The sequence below is a fragment of the Nerophis lumbriciformis genome, linkage group LG09, assembly GCF_033978685.3.
Source record: "Nerophis lumbriciformis linkage group LG09, RoL_Nlum_v2.1, whole genome shotgun sequence".
Lineage (NCBI taxonomy): Eukaryota > Metazoa > Chordata > Actinopteri > Syngnathiformes > Syngnathidae > Nerophis > Nerophis lumbriciformis.
In genome coordinates, this window is record NC_084556.2 from 5365001 (window position 1) to 5387500 (window position 22500).

At 39.6% G+C, this 22500-nt stretch overlaps 1 protein-coding gene across 4 annotated transcripts in view; it reads right to left on the minus strand.

Moving 5' to 3' along the window:
- doc2b (double C2-like domains, beta) overlaps positions 1 to 22500 on the minus strand; it is a 367984-nt gene that overhangs the window by 69951 nt on the left and 275533 nt on the right. For all 4 annotated transcript variants that reach the window (XM_061962748.2, XM_061962749.2, XM_061962747.2 and 1 more), the window contains one exon: positions 15274 to 15383. In XM_061962748.2, coding sequence (XP_061818732.2) covers positions 15274 to 15383 — 110 coding nt within the window. The remainder of the gene's footprint in view (positions 1 to 15273; positions 15384 to 22500) is intronic.

Here is a 22500-nt window from a genome sequence, read left to right on the forward strand (position 1 = left end):
CACGAATTTCAGTGCCCCTCCCGGGGCAACCACTCTCCCGATTTCCACCCGGACAACATTATTGGGGGTGTGCCTTAAAGCCACTGCCTTTAGAGTCCTCTACAACCTGTCGTCACGTCCGCTTTTCCTCCATACAAACAGCGTGCCGGCACAGTCACATAATATATGCGGCTTTTACACACACGAGTGATTGCAAGGCATACTTGATCAACAGCCATACAGGTCACACTGAGGGTGGCCGTATAAACAACTTTAACACTGTTACAAATATGCACCACTCTGTGTATGTATTATACATACACATAGTGTACATAATGTGTGTGTGTGTGTATACTATATATATGTATATATATATTAATATAATGTATATATGTATATATATTAATGTTATGTATATATATATATATTAATTATAATAAATATGTATATATATAAATATATATGTATATATGTATATGTATATATTAGAGATGCGCGGTTTGCGGACACAACCGCGGAGTCCGCGGATTATCCGCGGATCGGGCGGATGAAATTAAAAACAATAAGATTTTATCCGCTCGCGGGTCGGGTCGGGCGGATTAATTAGATATTTTTTTTATTTTTTTTATTTTTTTGCGGGTGGCAGTTAAACCAATTCGGAAATATATATACATAGTTAAATGTTGTTACCCACATACGAAAAACGAGCAGGCACCTGCTGCATATGCCACAACAGAAGAAAAAAAAAGAAAAGAGATGGACACTTTTACGGAGCGGAGAAGGGACGCCTCGCCGGGGTCCGGGACCGAGGCCCCTTCCCCCGAGAGGGCCCCACCGGGAGCCGTAGCTGAGGCGATCCGCGAGAAGGGCCCGACGCACGTCCAGGGTCACTACCGCGCCCACCGCACCGACACCCCGCCTCGTCCGCTTTCGCAGTGCGCTCACGAAAGGGGTGGGGCTCACCCTGGTTGATATAGAGAGCAGGACGGTGGCCATGGAATTTCATTTAAGGTTTGTGATAAACCATCAAACTCATTCGTTAAAAGGACTCTATAGTAATATAAAGCAAATTTTTCTGGACATTATCATGCAAGAAAAGTTTATTTTTGGGATCGCGATCACCGCGTAATGATTTTTAAAGGTTGCATTACATTATTAACTGTCCCATGTGATCAGCCAGTGCGATTGGAAGTCCATGCTCAATTATTGCCTCCGTAAATAAAACTTCGGCATTTATCACATCCAAAGAATCTGTTTGGGCGACGAAAAACGTTGAAAGTTTTCCACTTGTATCGCTAGCAACGGCATTAGACTTGTGTTTTTTTGTCCCAACGTGGTCTTTTACATCGCTAATTCCTCCGTGTCCGATCGAAAAATCTTGTCTTTTAATTAATATTAGATATATAACAACGGGCGGATGGCGGGCGGGTGCAGTTCTGATCAAACGTAACATCGGGTGGATGGCGGATGGTTGACGACTTTCTGACGCGGTTGCGGATTAAATAAATTGCCTATCCGCGCATCTCTAATATATATATATATATATATATACATATATATATATATGTATATATGTGTATATATATATATATATATATATATATAGTACACTTATCTCTTATGTTTGACTGCCATCTACTGGTCACACTTATCATTACACCATGTACCAAATAAAATAGCTTCGAGGTCAGTAAGCACAACCAGAATCATTCCTTACATTAAGCGCACCGGGTTATAAGGCGCACCGTCGAGTTTTGAGGGTAAAAAAAGTATTTTAAGTGCGCCTTATAGTTTGGAAAATACGGTAATATTTTTTAGGCTTGTTCGAGAACCATTGGTGGAGGATTTTTGAAACGCACAAACTGTAAAAAGCTTTTTATAGGAATTGTTTACACACTGTAGTCGTGAGTAGGGATGTCCGATAATGGCTTTTTGCCGATATCCGATATTCCGATATTGTCCAACTCTTAATTACCGATACCGATATCAACCGATACCGATATATACAGTAGTGGAATTAACACATTATTATGCCTAATTCGGACAACCAGATATGGTGAAGATAAGGTCCTTTTTTTTTTAAATTAATAAAATAAAATAAGATAAATAAATTAAAAACATTTTCTTGAATAAAAAAGATGTCACGACTCGGTCCTTGGGTTTTGTTTTTCCTGAAGGCAACGGAAAGTTGGCTCAGGCGAGACGGGAATGTGAGTACATATTTATTTAATATATCAAAAAAGAACAAACGAAAAGCGCGCACTAGTGATGGGTCCGGCAACACCGATGCATCGGCGCATGCGTCGAGCTCATAGAGCGAAACCCTGTGTCGGTGTGCGTACCGCTTTTAGAAAGTCACGTGACCGACCATGAGCTGTTTTGGTCACGTGACCGATACGCGAACTGTGTCGCACTGACGCCTCCTCTGTGCCCTGTGAGCGGGTCTTTTCTACAGCCGGAGAAATAATAACTAAGAGAAATCGTCTAAAATGTAATACGTCGGAAAAACATTTTTTTTTATTTTTTTTTATAAAAATGTGTAAAAAAATGACATTAAAAAAATTCTCAGTCCACAATCATCCACAACACGTTCTCTTAGATGTCCATGTTATGATACATGTTCACATTATTTATTGACTGTATCTAAAAAAGATAAAAATATATTTGTATTTAAATAAAGATATGAAATAATCCTAAATGAAATACAATGACTTGGTTTATATTATTGTATATACTAGGGCAGGGGTCACCAACGCGGTGCCCGCGGTCACCAGGTAGCCCGTAAGGACCAGATGAGTCGCCCGCTGGCCTGTTCTAAAAATAGCTCAAAGAGCAGCACTTACCAGTGAGCTGCCTCTATTTTTTAAATTTTATTTATTTACTAGCAAGCTGGTCTCGCTTTGCTCGACATTTTTAATTCTAAAAGAGACAAAACTCAAATAGAATTTGAAAATCCAAGAAAATATTTTAAAGACTTGGTCTTCACTTGGAATAAGCGGTAGAAAATGGATGGATGGGTCTTCACTTGTTTAAATAAATTCATTTATTTTTTACTTTGCTTCTTATTACTTTTAGAAATACAATTTTAGAGAAAAAATACAACCTTAAAAATGATTTTAGGATTTTTAAACAAATATACCTTTTTACCTTTTAAATTTCTTCCTCTTCTTTCCTGACAATTTAAGTCAATGTTCAAGTAATTTTTTTTGTTTATTATTGTAAAGGATAATAAATATTTTAGCTTCTGGTTTTTCGACGAAGAATATTTGTGAAATATTTCTTCAAACTTACTATGATTAAAATTCAAAAAAATTATTCTGGCAAATCTAGAAAATCTGTAGAATCAAATTTAAATCTTATTTCAAAGTATTTTGAATTTCTTTTAAAATTTTTGTTCTGGAAAATCTAGAAGAAATACTGATTTGTCTTTGTTAGAAATATAGCTTGGTCCAATTTGTTAAATATTCTAACAAAGTGCAGATTGGATTTTAACCAATTTAAAACATGTCATCAAAATTCTAAAATGTATCTTAATCAGGAAAAATTACTAATGATGTTCCATAAATTATTTTTTTAATTTTTTCAAAAAGATTCAAATTAGCTAGTTTTTCTCCTTTTTGTCGGTTGAATTTTGAATTTTAAAGAGTCGAAATTGAAGATAAACTATGTTTCAAAATTGTATTTTAATTTTTTTCGTGTTTTCTCCTCTTTTAAACCATTCAATTAAGTGTTTTTTTCATCATTTATTCTCTACAAAAAACCTTCCGTAAAAGTAAAAAAAAAATGTACGACGGAATGACAGACAGAAATACCCATTTTTTTATATATATAAATGTATTTATTTAGGTATTCTTGTTTAACTCACACTTACGTGTAACTTACAAATGACAATATATTTATTTATTTAAGTGTGTATCAAACTGGTAGCCCTTCGCATTAATCAGTACCCAAGAAGTAGTTTTTGGTTTCAAAAAGGTTGGTGACCCCTGTACTAGGTCATAAAATCAGTGTCAGTTGAGTCGGTCCATAGGTTGCCTGTGGGGATTTTTAATGTCCGGTAGATGTCAGTATTTAGTGACACAGTATCGACACAGTATCAATACAGTTTTGCAATGTGTCAAAACGCTTCATGACGCCTCATCAACCCATCACTAGCGCGCACAATGGCGGAGGTACAAAACTAGGCTATTGAAAACAAAACTTGCACATAGGCAGAAACTGTGAACAATGAAACAAAAACACTAACTGTTGCATTAATAAACAAAAACTTACTTGGCATGGACTATGAAGTGCGCAGAGGTAAACAGAGTGTGACAGTGGTATGAATCTGGATGTCGCCAGAAAGACAAACTGAAAACAATGAACTTAAATACTACAGACATGATTAGTGAAAACAGGTGCGTGGCTATAAACGTGAAACAGGTGCGTGACGTGACAGGTGAAAACTAATGGTTGCTATGGTGACAAAACAAACAAAAGTGCACAAAAAGTCCAAAAACAAAACCGAACATGACTAAAACAAAACATGATCAAACAGACATGACAAAAGAAAGTGAAACAATATAAAAACAGTTACATAGAAACTAGTAATTAATGAAAATTAGTAAAATTAACTGTTAAAGATTAGTACTATTAGTGGACCAGCAGCACGCACAATCATGTGTGCTTACGGACTGTATCCCTTGCAGACTGTATTGATATATATTGATATATAATGTAGGAACCAGAATATTAATAACAGAAAGAAACAACCCTTTTGTGTGAATGAGTGTAAATGGGGGAGGGAGTTTTTTTGGGTTGGTGCACTAATTGTAAGTGTATCTTGTGTTTTTTATGTTGATTTAATAAAAAAAATAAATAAAAAAAATCCAAAACAGATAATAAAAAAAACAATACCGATAATTTCCGATATTACATTTTAAAGCATTTATCGGCCGATAATATCGGCAGGCCGATAATATCGGACATCTCTAGTCGTGAGGTAACGCTACTTACTGGCAATCAATCAAAAAATACGTAAAGTTAGCGGTGAAAGGGTGGTGATCAGGGGGATGGGTCAAATGCAGAGGACAAATTTCACCACACCTAGTGTGTGTGTGACAATCATTGGGACTTTAACTTTAACTTTAAAGTCTGCCTACAGAAGATATTAAACTGAAACGTGGCCAGCATGTTTAACATAGAGCTCCAACAGTTATTGTTTTCTTCCAGACAAGGCACATCTCCATCACTCCATTAAACCCATAGGAAAAATTAACACGAGCGGAGGGGGGGGTGGACACACACCGACTTTCAGAGGAGCGACAACTTGTAGCGCCTCGATAAAATTGCAGAGACGACGAACGAAATGAGTCCTACATGAAGCTCGTGTTTCGGAATAATGCGCCTTTCAAGTGCTTTTCTCCTCATAATCAGCCGGCAAAACACGCGGCTTCCATGAACCCGAATAATAGTAGCTTTATCGGCATGACAATGAAAATGGAGGAAAAACAACTCATCTGCGGCCCGGACAGGCGGTGCTGAATTCAATTTAGCAAAAGAAATGATGTGTCGTGTGGAAACGTGGACGCTTCTCTCTCACGGCTGATTTGTTTGTGGAAAGGGTTCATCAGCGGCGTGCCACGGTGGACGCTATCTGGGTTTGGCCCCGGAACACAAAGTTAGAGTTAAGTTAAAGTACCCATGATTGTCACACACACACTAGGTGTGGTGAAATTATTCTCTGCATTTGACCCATCACCCTTGATCACCCCCTGGGAGGTGAGGGGAGCAGTGAGCAACAGCGGTGGCCGCGCCCGGGAATCATTTTTGGTGATTAAACCCCCAATTCCAACCCTTGATGCGGAGTGTCAAGCAGGGAGGTAATGGGTCCCATTTTTATAGTCTTTTTTTATTTTTTTTAATTAAATCAACATAGAAAAAAACACGATACACTTTCAACTAGTGCATCAACCCCCCAAAAAAAACCCTCCCTCCCCCATTCACACCCACTCACACAAAAGGGGTTGTTTCTTTCTGCTACCAATATTCTGGTTCCCACAACATAGACAACACTTCTGCAAGGGACACAGTCCCTGAAGCACATTTGATTGTTTGTGCTGCTGGTCAACTAACATTTTCATTTAATTGCTATTTTTTTCTTTTTTTTTTAATGTAATTATTTTTATATTGTTTTACTTTCTTTTTTATCCAAGAAAAGATTTATTTATCTTATCTAAAAAACAAAAAAAAAACAAAAAAAACAAAACAAAGGACCTTATCTTCACCAGACCTGGTTGTAAATGAAATTAGCTTCGTTTAAAGTTTTTTTTTAAAACCAGGTCCAGTCCAGATAATATCCAAGTCGGGTTCAGCAACACACACCTTCATTCATGTACACTGAAAATGTTTTTTTTATTTTTTTTTTATAGTCTTTGGTATGACTCGGCCAGGGTTTGAACTCACGACTTACCGATCTCAGGGCGGACACTCTAACCACTACGGACATACAGTAGCTGTTTGCAGAGGTTGCAGCTTGAAAAATAAACATTTGAATACCAATCACCAACATGTGGATAATCAACAGTTAGCTCTTCCTATATGTTCTACAAAATCTAAAACCAGTATAGTTGGCCCGTTGTGTAAAAAGTAAATAAAAACAGAATACATTGATTTGCAAATCCTTTTCAACTTATATTCAATTGAATTGACTGCAGAGACAAGATATTTAATGTTCCAACTGAGAAACTTAATTTTTTTTTGACTTAGAATTTATTGGCAGCAACGCATTGCAAAAAAGTTGGCATTTTTGCCTCTGTGTTACATGGCCTTTCCTTTTAACAACACTCAGTAAACGTTTGGGAACTGAGGAGATCAATTTTTGAAGCTTTTCAGGTGGAATTATTTCCCATTCTTGCTTGATGTACAGCTTAAGTTGTTCAACAGTCCGGGGGTCTCCGTTGTGGTATGTTAGGCTTCATAATGCGCCACACATTTTCAATGGGAGACAGGTCTGGACTACAGGCAGGCCAGTCTTTTTACTAAAAAGCCACACTGTTGTAACACGTGGCTTGGCATTGTCTTGCTGAAATAAGCAGGGGCGTCCATGGTAACGTTGCTTGGATGGCAACATATGTTGCTCCATAACCTGTATGTACCTTTCAGCATTAATGGTGCCTTCACAGATGTGTAAGTTACCCATGTCTTGGGCACTAATACACCCCCATACCATCACAGATGCTGGCTTTTGAGCTTTGCGCCTATATGGTTCTTTTCCTTTTTGTTCTGGAGGACACAGCGTACAACAGTTTCCAAAAACAATTTGAAATGTGGACTCGTCAGACCACAAAACACTCTTCCACTTTGCATCAGTTCATCTTAGATGAGCTCGGGCTCAGCAAAGTCGGCTGCGTTTCTGGGTGTTGTTGATAAATGGCTTTTGCTTTGCATAGTAGAGTTTTACCTTGCACTTACAGATGTAGCGACCAACTGTAGTTACTGACAGTGGTTTTCTGAAGTGTTCCTGAGCGCATGTAGTGATATCCTTTACACACTGATGTCGCTTTTTGATGCAGTACCGCCTGAGGGATCGAAGGTCCGTAATATCATCGCTTAGGTGCAGTGATTTCTCCAGATTCTCTGAACATTTTGATATTACGGACCGTAGATGGTGAAATCCCTAAATTCCTTGCAGTAGCTCGTTGACAAATGTCGTTCTTAAACTGTTCGACAATTTGCTCAGGCATTTGTTGACAAAGTGGTGACCCTCGCCCCATCCTTGTTTGTGAATGACTGAGCATTTCATGGAAGCTGCTTTTACACCCAATCATGGCACCCACCTGTTCCCAATTAGCCTGTTCACCTGTGGGATGTTCCAAATAAGTGTTTCCTCAACTTCCTCAGTCTTTTTTGCCACTTGTGCCAGCTTTTTTGAAACATGTTGCAGGCATCAAATTCCAAATGAGTTAATATTTGCAAAAAAATAACAAAGTTCTCCAGTTTGAACGTTAAGTATCTTGTCTTTGCAGTCTATTTAATTGAATATAGGTTGAAAAGGATTTGCAAATTATTGTATTCTGTTTTTATTTACGATTTACACAATGTGCCAACTTCACTGGCATTGGGGTTTGTACATAAAAAGTGCTTCTTGGAGACACACACTCTGTCAGAGACAGGCCGGACAAACAACTCATTAGCTTTTAAATTACATACACGCGAAAACAGTGGCTTTTAACTGTCAATTTGGACAACGTTCTGACCGAATATATTTCCAATTAGGTGGTAGTGATGGAAACTACTGTATTCCAGGAGCAGCGATACAGTGTAGTGTAGCAAAGCCAAATCGTGATGATGCATACTGTATGATTATGTAACCCACTTCCAGCACTTTGATGGGGCAGGGATAACACTTTGGTTAAAACTAAAAAAAGGAGCGCAGAACAGTGAAGTAACACTTAGCGTTGCATAACGGTGTCATATTTATCAAGTTTGTTTTTCAGGTGGTGGGACTAATAGTATGGATCCAAATCCATTTTATTTATAAAACTCTATCAACAAGCAAATTGTTTCCAAAGTGCTGCACGCCATAAAACAATGAATTGTAAATCAATTAAAAAAAATAAAATACAATACCAATAGATAAAATAATAATAATAAAAAAACACTAAATTAAATACAAACAAATCAAAATACTAAAACAATAAATTCCTGCCGAGGTAATAACCAGAAAATAAAAGTGTGTTTTAAGACGAGACATAAAGGGGAACATTATCACAATTTCAGAATGGTTAAAACCATTAAAAATCAGTTCCGAGTGGCTTAAGTTTTTTTCAAAATTTTACCCATCACGCAAAATCCCTAAAAAAAGCTTCAAAGTGCCTGATTTTAACCATCGTTATAAACACCCGTCCATTTTCCTGTGACGTCACATAGTGAATATGAACAAACATGGCGGAAAGAACAGCAAGCTATAGCGACATTAGCTCGGATTCAGACTCGGATTTCAGCGGCTTAAGCGATTCAACAGATTACGCATGTATTGAAACGGATGGTTGTAGTGTGGAGGCAGGTAGCGAAAACGAAATTGAAGAAGAAACTGAAGCTATTGAGCCATATCGGTTTGAACCGTATGCAAGCGAAACCGACGAAAACGACACGACAGCCAGCGACACGGGAGAAAGCGAGGACGAATTCGGCGATCGCCTTCTAACCAACGATTGGTATGTGTTTGTTTGGCATTAAAGGAAACTAACAACTATGAACTAGGTTTACAGCATATGAAATACATTTGGCAACAACATGCACTTTGAGAGTGCAGACAGCCCAGTTTTCATCAATTAATATATTCTGTAGACATACCCTCATCCGCGCTCTTTTCCTGAAAGCTGATCTGTCCAGTTTTGGAGTTGATGTCAGCAGGCCAGGGAAGCTAGGGTCGATATTCTTCTCTTGATCATCTTCGGTGGCATAAGGGACGGTGTGAGCCAAGACATCCAGGGGGTTTAGCTCGCTCGTCTGCGGGAACAAACTGCCGCCATTGCTTGCCGTGCTACCGAGGTCCTTTGTCCCTGAATTGCTCACACACTCCGGCAGATTCAATGGGGGTCTGGCGGCAGATTTCTTTGACTTTATCGTTGGAAATGCATCTGCTTTGAGTGTCGCAGGATATCCACACATTCTTGCCATCTCTGTCGTAGCATAGCTTTCGTCGGTAAAGTGTGCGGAACAAACGTCCAATTTCTTGCCACTTTCGCATCTTTGGGCCACTGGTGCAACTTGAATCCGTCCCTGTTCGTGTTGTTACACCCTCCGACAACACACCGACGAGGCATGATGTCTCCAAAGTACGGAAAACAGTCGAAAAAACGGAAAATAACAGAGCTGATTTGACTCGGTGTTTGAGAAAATGGCGGATTGCTTCACGATGTGACGTCACATTGTGAAAGAATAAATGGAAAACACGAGCTGTTTTCAAATATGACTATAAAAAGAAAATAAGTAACACTAAAATTCGGATATATGTAAATATCTGCCTCCGACAGAAGAAGAAACTGAAGCTATTGAGCCATATCGGTTTGAACCGTATGCAAGCGAAACCGACGAAAACGACACGACAACCAGCGACACGGGAGAAAGCGAGGACGAATTCGGCGATCGCCTTCTAACCAACGATTGGTATGTGTTTGTTTGGCATTAAAGGAAACTAACAACTATGAACTAGGTTTACAGCATATGAAATACATTTGGCAACAACATGCACTTTGAGAGTGCAGACAGCCCAATTTTCATCAATTAATATATTCTGTAGACATACCCTCATCCGCTCTCTTTTCCTGAAAGCTGATCTGTCCAGTCCAGTTGGAAATGCATCTGCTTTGAGTGTCGCAGGATATCCACACATTCTTGCCATCTCTGTCGTAGCATAGCTTTCGTCGGTAAAGTGTGCGGAACAAACGTCCAATTTCTTGCCATTTTCGCATCTTTGGGCCACTGGTGCAACTTGAATCCATCCCTGTTCGTGTTGTTACACCCTCCGACAACACACCGACGAGGCATGATGTCTCCAAGGTACGGAAAACAGTCGAAAAAACGGAAAATAACAGAGCTGATTTGACTCGGTGTTTGTAATGTGTTTGAGAAAATGGCGGATTGCTTCCCGATGTGACGTCACAATCGCTCCTAGAGCGAATAATAGAAAGGCGTTTAATTCGCCAAAATTCACCCATTTAGAGTTCGGAAATCGGTTAAAAAAATATATGGTCTTTTTTCTGCAACATCAAGGTATATATTGACGCTTACATGGGTCTGGTGATAATGTTCCCCTTTAAAAGATTCAATAGTGACATGAGGTGGCAGAGGATTTCATAGTTCCGGTCTCTCCTTATCTTAAAGATGTCCGATGATGATTTTTTCTTCTTCATTGAAAACATTTCCTTGTGGTCTACATAACATGTAATGGTCAAACTTTTGCATGGATTCTGTTTTACAAACCGTCTTCAAACCGCTTTCTGGATACGCCGTTTAGTTTTATTGACATGGTTCCACTTTGCAGCACGGTTAGGGTTAGGGTTAGGGTTAGGGTTAGGGTTAGGGTTAGGGTTAGAGGGTTAGGGTTAGGGTTAGGGTTAGGGTTAGAGGGTTAGGGTTAGGGTTAGGGTTAGGGTTAGGGTTAGGGGTTAGTGCGTCTGCCTCACAATACGAAGGTCCTGAGTAGTCCTGGGTTCAATCCCGGGGTTGGGATCTTTCTGTGTGGAGTTTGCATGTTCTCCCCGTGACTGCGTGGGTTCCCTCCGGGTACTCCGGCTTCCTCCCACCTCCAAAGACATGCACCTGGGGATAGGTTGATTGGCAACACTAAATTGGCCCTAGTGTGTGAATGTGAGTGTGAATGTTGTCTGTCTATCTGTGTTGGCCCTGCGATGAGGTGGCGACTTGTCCAGGGTGTACACCGCCTTCCGCCCGATTGTAGCTGCGATATGCTCCAGCGCCCCCCGCGACCCCGAAGGGAATAAGCGGTAGAAATGGATGGATGGATGGATGGATGGGTTCCACTTTGACTGCGGTCAGACATGTTGTAGTTTTTAGCTCTTCCATATTGGGTCTACTGACAGATATAAGTTAGAACTAGGGTTGTCTTAATACCAATATTTTGGTACCTGTTTTCTGTTTGGAATCAAGACTATTTAAGTTGATACTTTTTCTACCTTCGTTGTCAGGACATTGATGATGTTATCGATTCTATATTCTCTGGTGACCATAGACCAGTGATGTCAAAGTGAAGGCCCGCGGGCCGAATCTGAATGAATCATCTATGGTCCCCTGGATATTTGATTAGTAATAGAACCGGCACGCAGGCCACAGCCGCCTGCTGCTCTTTTTGCATGCACCGATACTCCATCAGTGTTGGCGCTAGGAATTTCCAAAATGGGGTCCCATCAAGTCATAAAAATGGGGTCCCACAGTACATTTTTGGGGTCCCACTTTTTTGTAAGCGTTTTGATAACAAATGATAAATGTATGCTTTATCCTGTAATATCTCACATTCTATAATGTATTTTGGGAAAAGGTTGTCATAAACATTACTTAATTCATTAAAAAAAAGGAAAAAAAAGAAAGAAAACACATTTTTATGCTTATGTACAATACATTTATTCAGTTATAAACATTCAGTCACTTTCTTCTTTCCTTCATGGATCTAAACTTTATGTCAGGCTTGCCCCTGACAGTTTGGTTGTGTTTTAGTTTTTCCTCTGTGTGTAGTATTTCCTGTCAGCGCTCTTGTTTTGGTTCTGTTTCCTGTTTGTCTCCCTGAGTGCTGTGTCCCCTCAGCTGTGGCTGATTGGCACCTGGCCACACCTGGTGTCAATCAGCCAGCTGCTATTTATACCTGCCCTACCCTCCAGTCACTGCTAGATTATTGTCACTGTCGCTAATACTTGTTGTCACTACTACCTGTCGTTGTAGCTCTGTCTACTTTTGTTCACTTTGCTCATGTCATAGTTCCTTCGTGTCACAGTAAGTGTTTTTGTTTCTTGTCCACAGTTAGCATTTTTGCTATTTTAGTTCATAGCCAAGTTTGTTCTCCGCCTTGTGCGCGCCTTTTGTTTGTACCCTTTTGTTTGTTTTTTTGCCATAGTGTTTAATTAAATCATGTTTTCTCGCTCAATGCCTGTCGTCATCCTTGCATCTTGGGGTTCGTCACCAACAAACTCTGACACTTTACCGCTGCCGGTATTTTTTTCTACATTTTTAATTGTAATATTTAAAGAACGTGTTTGTTCTATTTTGGGCCAAAGTAAGACAAAGAAAACAATCTGAAGTTGTCTATAATTTTTTTGTTTTAATGCCATGATTTTGATCCTTTTGATGCTAAGCGCAAGTACACTTGTACTTTGTGGACGCCATCTGCTCCACATTTCCTGTAAGTGTTTTGCATTTTCTTTTGTTTTCGTCATAGTCAGTCCGGTCAGAGAACTTCCCCGCTGCTTTCGCTTTTTGTTCGGTTTATCAATAAATAATACATGTTTTACTGCATGCTGCTACCTAGTTTGTCTGCATCCTAAAATCACAACAACCTCCTGCGTCTTCCACGACGCCTGACAGTCATTGTCTGGGACGTACAGTTCCTGAGAAGGCGCAAGTCTAGCACAGGGTCGGTGTGACCTCGCAGCTCAAACTCCAGTTTTCCCTTCATTAAAGTATAAAAAATTATAAGCTAACCAGGCTTTAACATCTTTTCAGCACTTGAATAGGGGTCAGGGGATATGGTCATTTTTGGACAGTGGCAGCTATATTTGACAGTCATCTACATAAAAATGATAAGCGAGGCCATGCTTTTTAAATATTGCACCAAATGGGATAGTATAAAGAGCAAACAGGAAGTGGCCCAATAATTAATCCCTGGGGAACTCCACAGTCAAGGGCAGTGGTGGACGAATCTTCCAAAGACGCATCTCTTGGACAGTTATGATCTGAACCACTTCCAATCCGCAATATTTTACAAACCCCGTTTCCATATGAGTTGGGAAATTGTGTTAGATGTAAATATAAACGGAATACAACGATTTGCAAATCCTTTTCAACCCATATTCAGTTGAATGCACTACAAAGACAAGATATTTGATGTTCAAACTCATAAACTTTATTTTTTTTTTTGCAAATAATAATTAACTTAGAATTTCATGGCTGCAACACGTGCCAAAGTAGTTGGGAAAGGGCATGTTCACCACTGTGTTACATGGCCTTTCCTTTAAACAACACTCAGTAAACATTTGGGAACTGAGGAGACACATTTTTTAAGCTTTTCAGGTGGAATTCTTTCCCATTCTTGCTTGATGTACAGCTTAAGTTGTTCAACAGTCTGGGGGTCTCCGTTGTGGTATTTTAGGCTTCATAATGCGCCACACATTTTCAATGGGAGACAGGTCTGGACTACAGGCAGGCCAGTCTAGTACCCATACTCTTTTACTATGAAGCCACGTTGATGTAACACGTGGCTTGGCATTGTCTTGCTGAAATAAGCAGGGGCGTCCATGGTAACATTGCTTGGATGGCAACATATGTTGCTCCAAAACTTGTATGTACCTTTCAGCATTATTGGCGCCTTCACAGATGTGTAAGTTACCCATGTCTTGGGCACTAATACACCCCCATACCATCACACATGTTGCCTTTTCAACTTTGCGCCTATAACAATCCGGATGGTTCTTTTCCTCTTTGGTCCGGAGGACACGACGTCCATAGTTTCCAAAAACAATTTGAAATGTGGACTCGTCAGACCACAGAACACTTTTCCACTTTGTATCAGTCCATCTTAGATGAGCTCAGGCCCAGCAAAGCCGACGGCGTTTCTGGGTGTTGTTGATAAACGGTTTTCGCCTTGCATAGGAGAGTTTTATCTTTCACTTACAGATGTAGCGACCAACTGTAGTTACTGACAGTGGGTTTCTGAAGTGTTCCTGAGCCCATGTGGTGATATCCTTTACACACTGATGTCGCTTGTTGATGCAGTACAGTCTGAGGGATCGAAGGTCACGGGCTTAGCTGCCTACGTGTAGTTATTTCTCCAGATTCTCTGAACCCTTTGATGATATTACAGACCGTAGATGGTGAAATCCATAAATTCCTTGCAATAGCTGGTTGAGAAAGTTTTGTCTTAAACTGTTCAACAATTTGCTCACGCATTTGTCGACAAAGTGGTGATCCTCGCACCATCCTAGTTTGCGAATGACTGAGCATTTCATGGAATCTACTTTTATACCCAATCGTGGCACCCACCTGTTCCCAATATGCCTGTTCACCTGTGGGATGTTCCAAATAAGTGTTTGATGAGCATTCCTCAACTTTATCAGTATTTATTGCCACCTTTCCCAACTTCTTTGTCACGTGTTGCTGGCATCAAATTCTAAAGTTAATGATTATTTGCAAAAAAAAAACGTTTATCAGTTTGAACATCAAATATGTTGTCTTTGTAGCATATCCAATTGAATATGGGTTAAAAATGATTTGCAAATCATTGTATTCCGTTTATATTTACATCTAACACAATTTCCCAACTCATATGGAAACAGGGTTTGTAATAGAATATAGAATGGAAGCCTATTACATCGAGACACTTGCTTCAATAAATAACCCTCCATGTCAGACTAATGATGGACTGTCTCAAAAATAGTAATGACTTCCGGTCTCATAGGCAATAATTAGATTAATATCATAATAAATGATTTGGCGACAAGTCATTGTTGGCAGTGATTTTTTTGGAGATTGCTAGTCAATATTATTATCTCGTTATGCTCCATCACAGTACCCGGTTAGTACCTGAGTGTTTTTCGGACCATATCCTCGTCGGTGATGCCGTAGTAGGTCAGGGTCTCGCTCCAGACGGGGTTGAGCGTGTTGTGCAGGGTCTTGGTTCGAAGTTTATTGGCCTGCGGAGAAAAAGACAGACAGGTGACAGGTTGGCGATCAATCGAACAGGAAAAGGGGGAGAGGATCCCCCATCGACTAACCGCCCGCTTCCTGGAGACGGCTCATGGCTCGGGTGTTTGGTTAATTGACATGCTGCCATAGTTGTGTAAACAGAACTGACATATGCAGGGAAAAATTGTCAATGCGTTGATGTATGGCGGCACAACCCAAGCTCGCTGCTAAATACGCAAGGGGAATTAAAGATTCACATTTTCTATAACACAAATGATTTGAGGCTTGAGAATTCTTACTAGTTGCATATTGTTCAACCTAGTCAATCCTGATGTCAAAACATTCAGCTCGTTGTGGAAATTACGGCAATTTATGTTTGATGTTCCAAAAAAAATTTCAGTTTTTAACAAAAATCTAAATTTTTCAAACCCAAACCCCTATGATCCTAAGAATTCTTACTACTGCCACAATTCTATTGTAATTAAAACCAATCCAAAAAAACGTTTTCTGGGTGAAAAAAGTCCCAGCGAAATGAATTCAAACTAGAGATGTCCGATAATATCGGCAGGTAAATGCGTTAAAATGTAATATCGGAAATTATCAATATCGTTTTTTTTTATTATCGGTATCGGGTTTTTTAAATTAAAAATTTTTTTTTTTTTAATTAAATCAACATAAAAAACACAAGATACACTTACAATTAGTGCACCAACCCAAAAAACATTCCTCCCCCATTTACACTAGTTCACACAAAAGGGTTGTTTCTTTCTGTTATTAATATTCTGGTTCCTACATTATCCATCCATCCATTTTCTACCGCTTATTCCCTTCGGGGTCGCGGGGGGCGCTGGAGCCTATCTCAGCTACAATCGGGCGGAAGGCGGGGTAAACCCTGGACAAGTCGCCACCTCATCGCAGGGCCAACACAGATAGACAGACAACATTCACACTCACATTCACACACTAGGGCCAATATTTAGTGTTGCCAATCAACCTATCCCCAGGTGCATGTCTTTGGAGGTGGGAGGAAGCCGGAGTACCCGGAGGGAACCCACGCAGTCACGGGGAGAACATGCAAACTCCACACAGAAAGATCCCGAAGCCGGGATTGAACTCACGACTACTCAGGACCTTCGTATTGTGAGGCAGACGCACTAACCCCTCTTCCACCGTGCTGCCCGTTCCTACATTATATATCAAAATATATCAATACAGTCTGCAAGGGATACAGTCCGTAAGCACACATGATTGTGCGTGCTGCTGGTCCACTAATTGTCACGTCTGTGTGATCATGTTTTGTTTTAGTTATGTTCGGTTTTGTTTTTGGACTATTTGTGCACTCTTGTTTTGTCACCATGACGACCAATTAGTTGCACCTGTTTTCACGTTTGGTCTCACACACCTGTTGTCAATCATGTCTGTAGTATTTAAGTCCATTGTTTTCAGTTAGTCTGCCTGGCAACATCACCCGTTATCATCACTCTGCTTCATACCATGTTCACAGTCCCATGCCAAGTAAGTTTTTGTTTCATGTTTATAGTTTTTTGCCTTTGTGCAAGTCTTTTGTTTTCATTAGCCAAGTTTTGTACCTCCGCCATTGTGCGTGCCTTTTGTTTGTACTTTTTTGATAGTGTTAAATAACATCATGTACTCACATTCCCCGTCTTGCCCGCGCCAACTTTCCGTTGCCTTCCGGGAAAACAAACCCCAAGGACCAAGTCCTGACACTAATAGTACTAACCTTTAACAGTTCATTTGACGAATTTTCATTAATTACTAGTTTCAATGTAACTGTGTTTATATCGTTTTACTTTCTTTTTTATTCAAGAAAATGTTTTTAGTTAATTTATCTTATTTTATTTTATTAATTTTTTTTAAAAGTACCTTATCTTCACCATACCTGGTTGTCCAAATTACGCATAATAATGTGTTAATTCCACGACTGTATATATCGGTTGATATCTCTATCGGTAATTAAAGAGTTGGACAATATCGGAATATCGGATATCGGCAAAAAGCCATTATCGGACATCCCTAATTCAAACCATTCCCAGCATCAAAACATTCTTGCTAAGAGTACGAAATAAAATCTCACTTTTCCCATAATTCCACAATGTATGTACTGTAGTGTTGTCCCGATACCAATATTTTGGTACCGGTACCAAAAGGTATTTCGATACTTTTCGGTTCTTTTCGATAGGGGTGTGGGAAAAAATCGATTCGAATTCGAATCGCGATTCTCACGTTGTGCGATTCAGAATCGATTCTAATTTTTAAAAAATCGATTTTTTAATTTAATTTTTATTTTTATTTTTTTATTAATCAATCCAACAATAAGACAAAACAATACAAAGCAATACCATAACAATGCAATCCAATTCCAAAACCAAACCCGACCCAGCAACACTCAGAACAGCAATAAACAGAGCAATTGAGAGGAGACACAAACACGACACAGAACAAACCAAAAGTAGTGAAACAAAAATGAATATTATCAACAACAGTATCAATATTAGTTACAATTTCAACATAGCAGTGATTAAAAATCCCTCATTGACATTATCATTAGACATTGTCCAGGGTGTACCCCGCCTTCCGCCCGATTGTAGCTGAGATAGGCTCCAGCGCCCCCCGCGACCCCAAAGGGAATAAGCGGTAGAAAATGGATGGGCATTTATAAAAAAAAAGAAAAAAAAGAACAATAGTGTCACAGTGGCTTACACTTGTATCGCATCTCATAAGCTTGACAACACACTGTGTCCAATATTTCCACAAAGATAAAGTAAGTCATATTTTTGGTTCATTTAATAGTTAAAACAAATGTACATTATTGCAATCAGTTGATAAAACATTGTCCTTTACAATTATAAAAGCTTTTTACAAAAATCTACTATCTGCTTGCATGTCAGCAAACTGGAGTAGATCCTGCTGAAATCCTATGTATTGAATGAATAGAGAATCCTTTTGAATCGGGAAAAAATAGTTTTTGAATCGAGAATCGTGTTGAATTGCAAAAAAAAAATCGATTTTGAATCGAATCGAGAACCCAAGAATCGATATTGGATCGAATCGTGGGACACCCAAAGATTTACAGCCCTACTTTTCGATACTTTTCTAAAAAAAAGGGGACCAAAAACATTTAGATTTTTGGCCTTATTTTAACAAAAAATCTTACGGTACATTAAAATTTCTTGTTGCAAGTTTGTCCTTAAATAAAATAGTGAACATACAAGACAACTTTTCCTTTAGTAGTAAGTAAACAAACAAAGGCTCATAATTTAGTCTGCTGACATATGCAATAACATATTGTGTCATTTTCCATTATATTATTTTATCAAAATTATTAAGGACAAGTGGTAGAAAATGAATTATTAATCTATTGTTCATTTACTGTTAATATCTGGTTATTTTCCGTTTCAACATGTCCTATCTACACTTCTGTTAAAATGTAATAATCACGTATTCTTCTGTTGTTTGGATGCTTTACATTAGTTTTGGATGATACCACAAATGTAGGTATTGATCTGATACCAAGTCGTTACAGGATCATACATTGGTCATATTCAAAGTCCTCATGTGTCCAGGAACATATTTCCTGAGTTTTCAAATACAATATATTAAAAAAAACAAAAACGAAACAAGATGTTGTGATTAGAGATGTCCGATAATGGCTTTTTTGCCGATATCCGATATTCCGATATTGTCCAACTCTTAATTACTGATTCCGATATCAACCGATACCGATGCATACAGTCGTGGAATTAACACATTATTATGCCTAATTTTGTTGTGATGCCTCGCTGGATGCATTAAACAATGTAACAAGGTTTTCCAAAATAAATCAACTCAAGTTATGGAAAAAAATGCCAACATGACACTGCCATATTTATTATTGAAGTCACAAAGTGCATTATTTTTTTTAACATGCCTCAAAACAGCAGCTTGGAATTTGGGACATGCTCTCCCTGAGAGAGCATGAGGAGGTTGAGGTGGGCGGGGTTGGGTGGGGGCAGGAGGTGTATATTGTAGCGTCCCGGTAGAGTTAGTGCTTCAAGGGGTTCTGGGTATTTGTTCTGTTGTGTTTATGTTGTGTTACGGTGCGGATGTTCTCCCGAAATGTGTTTGTCATTCTTGTTTGGTGTGGGTTCACAGTGTGGCGCATATTTGTAACAGTGTTAAAGTTGTTTATACGGCCACCCTCAGTGTGACCTGTTTGGCTGTTGACCAAGTATGGGTGGCATTCACTTCCGTGTGTGAAAAGCCGTAGATATTATGTGACTGGGCCGGCACGCAAAGGCAGTGCCTTTAAGGTTTATTGGCGCTCTTTACTTCTCCCAACGTCCGTGTACACAGCGGCGTTTTAAAAAGTCATAAATTTTACTTTTTGAAACTGATACCGATAATTTCCGATATTACATTTTGAAGCATTTATCGGCCGATAATATTGGCAGTCCGATATTATCGGACATCCCTTGTTGTGATGCCCAAAAATATCGATGTAATCATAGTAGTATCGACTAAATACGCTCCTGTACTTGGTATCTGTCAGGTTCAAATACAGGACATCTGTTACACAAGACAAAAGGCAAGGAATCAAACAGAGACAGAATTCAATTTGGACTCAATTGAGGAGAGACGGCTTCAACCTGTAACCTCTTACAGTGTCTTAGCACGCTCTGACGAAGAAGGTTCTCGTCTCCTCTTTTAATTCAGATGTTCCATGTTCACGCACCAACATATGTCACAATAGGAATGGGGAGGTATGTAAAACAGTCATTGTTTTTGGTCGCTTTGAAGTCCAAGAAGAGGACTTCTCGGGCTTGGCTCTTCCTGGATCCAGCTGGGGCAGGTGTTGGAGGACAATGGACAACCCCTCCCGTCTCCTGTCCACAGTGACTTCAAGAGGGCAGCGTGTCGTAAATAGCGTTGACCAAATAGTTGGAAGAGAGTTTGTGAATTACTTCAAAGAGAGTTCGTTTAACACTTCAAAGAGAGTTCCTCCAGGAGTTGAGCACATCCTGCCATCTGTCCGTGCTGAAAGCACAGTGGCATTTCACGAGCCTTCATCCTTTTGTTAGGCCTCGAAATACAGCATTCATAATACAACATTTCTTTTGTGATAACTTACAAACAATTATTCCAACAGTATCATTACAGTGGATGTCAGGTGTCGATCCACCTATGACGTTTGTTTACATTTTGACGCCGGTGAGCTACGGTGTGTAGTGAAGCAAGGCAAGGATTCGTGATTTAGAAGTAGCTACCACACTTTGACTTTAGCCGCTAGCTAGCTAGCCATGTCTTAAAGCACCTCTTCCTGAGGGCGTTTCAGTGTTATAACTTCACCTTTATCGTTAGTTTCTAAGCTAAAATGCGTCCTTTCTCCCTTTTCTGTCTACACACTGTGTCTGCTTGTAAGTACTCCGTGATTGTGCGCTGCCGAACATGCTCATCTGCTCGTAAACTAGCAATTACACGACGTGACGACGACAAGGGGACGAGGGAGTGGATGACCGGTGTTTTTTTAGAGGCGGTATAATACCGAATATGATTCATTAGTATCGCGGTACTATACTAACACCGGTATAATGACAACCCTAATGTACTGCATTCTGTACAATACTGAAATTGTAGTCTTTTAAATGATGAGAATGATGGTGGTGAAATGCGACACAAGTGGAATAGAAGCGCGAGAGCGTGATAAAACCGTGTCGGGAGTCACGGGTGAAGACGTGCTCCCGGCGGACTGAATGTATTAACTGCCGTAATTATTTGCCAGTCTGAGAGGGCAACAATAATGCAACGCCAGTGGATTTGTTTAGTCGCTCAATCAAACATTGACTCCCGCAGGAAGGACGGATGCACAAACACACTTGAATCCCAAAGTCCGTCACGTTTTCGGCTTTTCATCACTTGTTTAGTCTGGCATGTCTCCCGAAATGGGATATTCAGATGGGGAAACTGGGAATTAGGGAATTGTAATTAAATTTGTCGAAGTGTTTTAGCCAAATAGCAACACCATGCACACTACTAACAAGCTCTAATTGCTTCTTGACAATGCAAAATTGGCTTGACTGTTAGCTGGCTAGGTCTCTAGCATTATTGTTAAAGTTAAAGTACCAATGATTGTCACACACACACACTAGGTGTGGTGAAATTTGTCCTCTGCATTTGATCCATCCCCTTGTTCATCCCTTGGGAGGTGAGGGGAGCAGTGAGCAGCAGCGGTGGCCGCGCCTGGGAATCATTTTTGTTGATTAAACCCCCCAATTCCAACCCTTGATGCAGAGTGCCAAGCAGATGTTTTGGTCAGTTATGTTCTGTTAGTTTTAGACTCCCTTAGTTCCTGTTGTGTGCACGACTGGGTTTATTTTGGTCACCACGGGGATTAATTGGGTTCACCTGCCTCTGGTTAGTGGTCCCACGCTCAGCTGCTGTCAACCACTAATCAGAGAGCTTTCTATTCACCTTGCTCGCCACGCTCAGTCTGGCGTCATTGTTTGCTGTATGCACCTGTCAACGTAAGTTTTCCTTGTCCATAGTCTATGCTAAGTGTTAGTTTAGCTTCGAGTGCGATCAGGCACGTTGTTCTGTCGGCTCGCTTTCTGTTTTTGTACACCTTTGATTTCTTGAGGAATGAATCATGTTTTTACCTGCACGCCTTGTCCGGAGTAGTCCGTCTGCATTCCTGGGAGAACGACCCCCCAGTAAGCTGCGTAAACGCCGCCGTGACAGCGGGGAAGTAATGGGTCCTATTTTTATAGTGTTTGGTATGATTTTTATAGTCTTTGGTATGAACTCACAACCTACCGATCTCAGGGCGGACACTCTAACCACAAGGCTACTGAGTATTATTGTTGTGTACTTATTCATAAAACGGGTTTACTACATAAACATTTATTTTAAAACAAATAACAGATATATATATATATATATATATATATATATATATATATATATATATATATATATATATATATATATATATATATATATATATACACATATATATATATATATATACACATATATATATACGTATATGTATGTGTGGGAAAAAATCACAAGACTATTTCATCTCTACAGGCCTGTTTCATGAGGGGGGGTACCCTCAATCGTCAGGAG